This window comes from Ostrinia nubilalis, chromosome 4 (genome assembly GCF_963855985.1).
Source record: "Ostrinia nubilalis chromosome 4, ilOstNubi1.1, whole genome shotgun sequence".
NCBI classification, from domain to species: domain Eukaryota; kingdom Metazoa; phylum Arthropoda; class Insecta; order Lepidoptera; family Crambidae; genus Ostrinia; species Ostrinia nubilalis.
The window spans coordinates 17,260,316-17,269,018 of NC_087091.1; the positions used below are offsets into that span (position 1 = coordinate 17,260,316).

Here is an 8,703-nt window from a genome sequence, read left to right on the forward strand (position 1 = left end):
TCTCGTGGTCGATATTTTGGGATTATCTAGGTGAAAGTAATTTATAATTTTTTTTATGCATAACAAGCCAATATATGACCGCAATATTGCACCTGGTGTTAAATGAGATGCAGTTTAGGATGTTACAATTTCTGCCCTGTAAGTGTCTATACACTCCTTGATAAGTGTTCTGGGAAGAGAACAGACAGCGAATTCCAGTTCCTAGTTATTCACATTATAAAAGATTCCATAATAATAATTTTATCCAATAGTGAACTGGCTTGCAATATTTGGGACGTGTATAAGTGCCCTAGAAAGGGCTTATGTACTGAATAAACTATTTGAATTTGAATTTTGAACTAGTTATGTCGAATTCATGATTTTCATGACGAAAATAATAAAATAAATACTTAGAATATTAAGCAAGCTGACTGTACATAACACTTGTTCACGCACACATTAATTACTAAATAAAATAAAGCCAACTTAGTATAAATTGTCACATTTGTACCGACAATACGCATTTGTTTTTCTAGAATTATAAAGAAATGTAAAAATGATTCCGAAAATATTGTATGTTTTTAGTTTACTGAGTTTGGTTTTTGGAAATGAAAACAGTTCTCTCTATTATGATTCGTACCATGGAGAACCCATAACTGAAGAAGAGTATCAACAGCATGTGGTAGAAAACACAACTTTGTGAGTAGTTCAGTTTTCTATTAATAGGTAATTGGTTTTATAATCCTAAAGAGAAGAAATCCCGTGTAGTGGACCATTTTTAAACTGGTCAATCGTGATCAAAGATTTTACCCAGGTTATACTGGGACGAGTAAAAGTGCTTTTTAAAAGCCTAATTGCAAAAATAAAATGGGTTTTATGGATTTTTTATGAGTTATGTATGAAAAGAGAATTTCTACGCCATGAAAAAACTCATATTTTATGATAAAGCAAATATGTAACCTACTTACTCGTATAATAGTGTTTTAATAATAAATTAATTCGTATTTCATTCTGTACCTACATACATAATAATATTTGCATCCAAGATGTTTGTGTAGATTTACACATTTTTATTTTCCATTACGTCTACTTGAATGAAATCGGTACTATGCATAGGTTTTTTTTTAACCATTATTAGGCTGATGAAGTCTGAGAAAATCTAAGGCCTTAAGACGTTAGAAGATTACAGAGCAATCTATGAACTTAACCAACAATAAAACTCATTTATTTATGCAAGTAGGCTTTTAAAAAGCACTTTTACACGTCCCAGTATTAACCCTACCACTGCTTCAGGACAATAAATGGGCCAGTGCTGAGAAGAAGCAGCGCAAGAAACTCAGTCACTGTTACACAGACTACCACGGCATCAAAAACATCTATCCAATAACGTCAAATAGGATGACCGGCGTGGAACAACTAACAAACTATACAAAAGAGGACCACACAGTGTGTGTAAAAACATCTAATTTCTTTCAGCTGGTGCACGAATGTACTCAGTACTTGCAATCCCGATGAATGGAGGCGTGTTGACGGCTCGTGCAACAACCTGTGTCATCCCAATAGGGGGATGCCACACACACCTACTCTGAGACTGCTACCGGCCTCTTTTTCGGGGAACGTTGAAGAAGGTAATGACGTATGTTGCTATTTATACAGTTGGTTGGTTACCGATTTCGTTTATATTGATTTATTAAATAAATCTTTTGACAATTACGCACAGCGCCAGCTAGCCCCAAAGTAAGCAACTTATATGCTTGTGTTATGGGTGTGTTTTTTTAAATTCATGCATATTATACATAGTAACACCCAGACCCGTTACAGAAATTAAAATTCATCATTTCAATTTCTGCCCGGCCAGGAGCCCGGGACCTCTCGGCATAGCAGTCCGTTTTGAACCATTACTCCAAAACGGCCGACTATTTATACAGTTGGTTGGTTACCAATTTAGTTTTAAATTGTTTCAAAATATTTGACGACGATGAATAGGTATTTAATATGCAGTGAGTCGTATGACAAATACCAATATAAAGTTAAGCTCATCACAAACCAGCATTGGCAAGGGGTTTGTTACTCTTTCATGCAAAAACTACTGAACGGATTTAGATGAAACTTTACAGTTTTACTGTTTATTCTACGGATTTACAGGCTATAATAATTTATAACGATCTATGAAAAACTGAATTTCACGTAAGAGAAAAGAGAAGGCGAGGGCGAAAGAAAATTGCACGCAGTGTCAATTTAAAGCCTTATCAACTCCGAAAGGGTTCAATACTGTATGTATCTCCTTTCGCGCGCTGTCAACAGCGAGGTGAGGCGTTTACGTTAAGGTGCTGTGTACTTACCATGAGTTTACGTTAGGTGAGCTTGCTAGCGAATACGTCAAAAAATTCTATGAAGATTTTATTTCTTGAAAGTAGCCGCTAGGGGCGCTGCACAATACGTCATACATTTAAATGTCATTTTTTTACGCAGTCGCTAGCGAGCACACCTAACGTAAACTCATGGTAAGCACACAGATAAGCGTGCGTTGCAGTATGGAGTTTCATACAAAGCAATACCGCCTCGAGTTGATACGGTTACGATTCGGGTTGATAAGTGTGCTACGTCCTTAAATCGGTCTACGTATCTGTGATTTAAATTTTGCGTGGTTTGTTACCAGGTTTCCAGATCAGAGATTCCAAATCAGGCGACCCTCTGCCGGACGAGCGTCCGCTGCGCACGAGTCTGCTCCCAGAAGCACGCGTCCCTGACCAGGTGTTCACACAGCTGGTCGCCCATTATCTGTTGTTCTCAGTATCAGATACACTTTCCATTCATGACAGTAGTAAGTTTCATCATCTTTAACTGACTAGCTCACATCATTATAACTATGCAGTATGCATATTTTAAAGACTGTGAACCCTTGAAAAATAAGTTGACAATATGACTGAGTTTCTTGCGCTGGTTCTGCTCAGCACTGGCCCAATTATTGTCCCGAAGTAGTGGTAGGGTTATTATTGGGACGTATAAAAGTGCTTTTTGAAATTTTATTCTACTTGCAAAAACATAATTAGTTTTATGAGTTTTTTGTGAGTCATCGTGATCATTTCAGCCATATGACATCCACACTGTTGAACATAGACCTCAGGCAATGATTTCCATAATGACCAGTCTGTTGGTAGCGGTCTGCATGCAGCACTTTCCTGTCTTTCTTTATTGAGGTCGTCGCCGCGTCGGTTTTCAGTGCGTAGTAGTATTTTATCTATACGAAAAGTGTGCCGAAACTATCTTGTTTTTAACATTTTTTCGAAAAGTTTATCAATTAATTTTGAATTTGCGTGAAGATAGTGTTATTTCTATGCGTTAGTATGTCATGAAAGCATTTTACCATTAATTTATTTATTGTGTAGGTGTTTCAAGAAAAATAAGTATTTAAATAAGTACGCACACTTTCGTTAATCCTGGACTAGATAACGCTGTGTAAAATTCTAGTCAATTTACCTAAACTCTTGAATTTCAATTACAGTTAACTTCGTACGTTGGAAGCCATATTGCTGCCTGCCTCAGGGTAAGAAGGACAGAGACTGTGTGCAAGTCAAAATACCAAACGATGATCCTGTACATCGATTTAGTCATCTCCGCTGTATGAAAATCACCAGACCTCTCAGTTATCAGTCTGAAGGCTGCTTGCAAAACGATACTGTTCCAGAAAGGGTATGTATAAATTTACTGTTTTAAGAATAATCTCATGTGAGCTAAATATTCTCTGGAGTGGAGGCCACGTACCGGAAAACGAAACGTCCTATGGCTGAGACGATGATGATGATGATGAGATAAATATTTATAGGAGTGTGTTCATCACGACGATCAGCGGCAGACAGATATTGAACTAGTGTTCCTTGAATTTTGAACCGACAAAAACTAATATTTTTTGAACTTTCAGATCATATCAGCAACACCCTCTTTAGATTTATCCGGACTATACGGAGCAGATCCTGCAAAACTTGCTGAGAAAGGAAGGCTATTCAAAAATGGTCTTCTCCAATATGAGCTGATAAATGGAAAAATGTGGCCACCTAACGTCAAGTCAAATGACACCCTTTGTATCCTAAATGAACCACCGGCTGAAACCAGATGCCATGCCACTCGTAAGTATATTTACGTAGAACAAAATCCTATCCATTTCAAAAGAGTATAATCAGAACCAGAATCATCCTCATACCCGTGGCCCGTAAGCATTCCAAAGAAACCATAGACACCGTCAAATTATAGGTGTGAGAAGGCGCTGCAGTAGCGCCAGTACCTATGAAGCGCTCTTGCCTCACCATTACTGGTTTCTATAAGTACAATATCTAAAAGCGCAGTTGCAGTGCCACTATCGTAACAAACGTAAAGACAAACATTTAGCTTCATAGCATTATTGTTTATTATAATTTTAGCTGAAGACGCACTCAACAGTCTCCCCGGCATAAACTTATTTGGGATTTGGTTCTGGCGCTTGCACAACTACATAGCCTCTGAGCTGGCTAAGGTCAACCCTTGCTGGAACGATGACAAGCTGTTCTACACCGCAAGGGACATCAACATTGCTATTTCACTCCAAATATATTTCTACGAATTGATGCCCTCGCTTATGGGTAAGTCGGCTAACTCGTGCGTTCACAATTTTATTCATATTTCTTGGATGTAACTTTAGTGTGCCGTAAAATGTTTTTACAAAAGTTCATAATGAATAAAAATTATTTTCTTAACTGATGTTGAAATACACTCTTATCTTTAACAGGTGTCACTAACTTGCTACGAGCGGGAGTATTATCTCCACACCCTGGGTTCAGAGATGTGTATAACCCACAACATTTTCCTCAAATATCCGCTGAATTCGCATATGCCCTCCGATGGTTCCACATTATTCAAGAAAATGAACAGAAGTTAGTAATATTTATGATGACTTTGAAATTAGGTACATTATTTTAGTTTTGTGACCTACTTAGTATGTTATGCACAAGTAGTTTCCACTGCTCTCATGAGCAACGGTCTTTCCACCTTACAAGAAAATTGTTTTTCAATTGCATATTCTTTACCACAGCTACAAACTGTGACTTTTTGAACACAACTGTAACTCACATTAAATGTAACCGATTTGCTGATATTCATTGTACATTTCAGAATGTACGACACTAAAGGAAACTACCTGAAATCAATGCCACTGACGAATTTAACCTTGAGAACAGGATATCTGGCTATAGATAACAACTTGGACCACATCACACAAGGAGCCTTCCGTCAACCAGGTGGAAGATTCGAAAGTTCAGTTGATCCCGATGTAAGTTCAAGAATTTTTTCTAGCATCCTCTGATACTTAGTTTTAATCCTAAACTACAACTGCGAATACTGAAGCTCCTTGATCACGTCTCTGGATAATGAGAACTCGTTGGAGAGAATAGGTAGTTCAGGGCCATGTGGAAGGTAAGAGAGCACGCGGTCGATCGCCAACCCGCTGGATAAACGCCATCACAAAGGCTACTGAGTTTACCATTGTCCAGTACCTACTCACGACGCCTCTAATCGACAAAAATGGAGGAACATCGCCAGGATCCGTCTGCTCATTTGCCTCTTTTCACATAAAAAAAGAAGAGCTACCTTCGGAAATTATACCGAACACCCCACCGTGTAACTCGTTAGCCCACTCTGACAAGAGTGCCTGATTAAGAATAGAATAGAATAGAATAGAAAACTTTTTATTTGCAAGAAAGGTATACAAGCAGGTAAGACATAGATTAAAACAGAGAGAAATAAACAAGTGGACAATTAACTGCTTGTGCCCCTCCGACAAAAAGGCACCCGCTCAGCGTTCATCAAGACCGCCAGGGCTTGTCTTGAAACTGATTTTCAGCGGGGGCCCTCTGTTGTCACGGCGTACCCCTGCTGACGGAGATGCAAGAGGAGAAAGGAGTCCACAAGTCCGGCAGCAGGGAGAACGCAGCAGGGGGGCGCAATAGAAAAAGAGAAAACAAACAAACAAAAAGAAAGAAACAAAAAAGCACCATAAAAATTAAATAATAAAAATAAATTCATTTTACATTAATAAATTATGAATTACAATAATAATAAATTACAATTATAATAAATTACAATAAATTTAGATTTTAATTATTAATTACATAATTAAAACACATTTAAATAAAATAAAATTAGATTTAAAATACAAATAAATTATTAAAAAACACCATTCCTTACTTATCTAATTGTTGCCATTGATATGTGGCCATAACCATAAGGCCTCAAATTATTTAAAATCAATGGTAGAAAAGTGATTGAGGAGAGAAAAAAAAAATATATAAAAAAAAAAAAAAAAAGAAAGAACTGTCATTTACTGTCAAGTGTCAACGACCGACATGTGCACGAGATGTGAGATAATTGCCACGTAAATTGATTAAATGTGGTACATACACGATTAAGAAGAAGAATCTTAATCTAATTATAGTAACATCGAATTGCTTTTATTTTCTCGCTTCTACACCGACGCTTAAGAGTACTTTGGTTACAGATAGCTGAAATTGGTCTTAGTCGAGCTACAGAAGGAACGGACATACCAACCTTTGACTTGGTGAAAAACCGATACTTTGGTTTAGGGCCGTATGTCAAGTACTTGGCGCTATGCAGTGGAAGAAAATTCAAAAAATTTGATGACCTGGTTGGCTACATAAAACCTGAGGTATGATAACCGTGAATTTATGACCATTTAATAAATAAAAATATTCTTGATCACCCAAAGGACAAAAGTGCGATCTATTTATGTATTGGATTTGCTCAGATGCCAGTAAGTTTCCGATTGCGTTGAAGGTCTTAATATTCAACGATCATTGTAAAAATTTCAGAGGTTAGACATAATCAAAGACAAATACAAGAACGTTGAAGACATCGACCTCATGGCTGGCCTGTGGACAGAATTACCAGCAGAGGGTAGTTTTCTTCCAAAGACCTTACAATGTATCATGGAGGAGCAATTTATCAGGTTCATAGTATCTGACAGGCATTGGTTTGAGAGGCCAAATAGACCACATGCATTTACTCTAAGTAAGTAATAATTATTATGCTGCACATCATGAGGACATCCTTAATCCTCATGAATCCTGTCAAATCCAAATTGTGTTGTTTTTTCTTTCGATTCTTCATTGTAAAAAATCTACAAACAATTTTTTTACTGGTTTCAGAACAATTACTGGAAATACGAAAATCCACGATATCCCGCTTGTTATGTGATGTTGGAGATAAAGTGACTGAGATACAGCCTTATGGGTTCATTAGACCTGGACCTGGGTAAGACCTAAGACCTAAAACTTGTACCTACTAGCACATTTGTTTCATCAGTTAACAAATTAAATCCGAGACAGAACCAGAGGGCTTAGTGTGAGTTTACATCAAACGTCGAAAGCGTTAAAAAAATACTACATAAGATTTTAGTTTTTGAAAGTTTCCGCAAGGGGCGCTATAGAATTCGTCATACGTCATACATTTAATGACACTTTTTTACGCAGACTCGCACTACGCCCCCAGATAGGATCAATCAAAAGTCTAATATCGTAATTTGAATTATTGCCAATTTTTATTCTATTACTTGGAGAAAATTCGTTTTGAGAACCTTTTCTGTTTAAACCTATTGGATAAATGAAAATGTTTTTTGTATTTATTTTCAGGAATAAAATTGCCAGCTGCGATCGTATCCCAAAAATAGATTTCCGAGCGTGGAAGGATCGCTCTTGTGTCAGCTCTAACTATGCGGGGAACCCTTATGCACGGGATGAGCTATCAGAATGATATTTTGTGACCACCCCCATTATAATATTTAGAATCATGCTAGAAAATAAATACAATTGTATTTTTAACAGATTTTTATTTCCACTGTAACCGGTCAGTGTTTTATGGTCTACTATTGAATACTGAATTATGTGTTCAAGGCAATGTCTCTAGTCAGTACAGAGAACTCCTATTCTGGGACCGATGTTTCGCCTTGATTTTTTTAATTTATTCATTTGTGTTTATTATGTTTACATGGTCGATTGTAATATCCAGTCTTAAATAATGCTACAGAATATTAATACTAAAAAAACTATTCTCAATTACTTGGTAATTGAGGCAATTAGACAAAGAGGCAAGCCTTTAATAATCACTATTATATTAATTTCACAGCCAAATAAAAGATCGTAAAAAATATGAAATATCCTGTATCAATATTATTATCGATAAGTAGGTACTAAGTTACCTTTATTGCATCAAAAACGAGGTTATAAAAACGAATGGACCACAACCAAATTCCATTTTATGTTCTAATTTTGGAATGGAATAATGTTTTCCAATATTGTAATATTCTTCAGTGTACTGACGTGTGTTCTTGGTGCTGATAAAGTTGTGTACTATGACTCGTTCCACGGCACGCAAATAAGTGAACAGGAATACCTTCAACGTATTGCAAAAAATACTACCTAGTAAGTACTTAATGACGATCATGACGATCGGTCAAAAAAGAGATGCGGGTTATGGCGCGAGAGAGCTGATCTCCCCTGCCCTTTTGTCCCTATGTCTGAGAGTCCTCCACCTGGACATGAGCTCCCCTGGCTTACCTGGAAGTCTTTAAATAGACTTCGGACGCAGGTTGGCCGTAGTAAGGACAATCTGATCAGGTGGGGATTCTTGGATGGCTTAAACATGGAGTGCAGGTGCGGTTTGGTTCCCCAGTCGATGAAG

The 8,703-nt window shown here is 37.2% G+C and overlaps 1 protein-coding gene across 1 annotated transcript; it reads left to right on the forward strand.

Moving 5' to 3' along the window:
• Nucleotides 1-488: 488 nt before the first annotated feature.
• Nucleotides 489-7,844, forward strand: LOC135071563 (peroxidase-like). The gene is made up of 12 exons (XM_063965335.1): nucleotides 489-678; nucleotides 1,456-1,607; nucleotides 2,639-2,803; nucleotides 3,485-3,672; nucleotides 3,902-4,106; nucleotides 4,398-4,595; nucleotides 4,742-4,886; nucleotides 5,125-5,281; nucleotides 6,506-6,673; nucleotides 6,837-7,035; nucleotides 7,173-7,278; nucleotides 7,656-7,844. The coding sequence occupies exons 1-12, from the start codon at nucleotides 536-538 to the stop codon at nucleotides 7,774-7,776; spliced, it is 1,947 nt and encodes a 648-aa protein (XP_063821405.1). The 5' UTR covers nucleotides 489-535; the 3' UTR covers nucleotides 7,777-7,844.
• The last annotated feature ends 859 nt before the right edge of the window (nucleotides 7,845-8,703 follow it).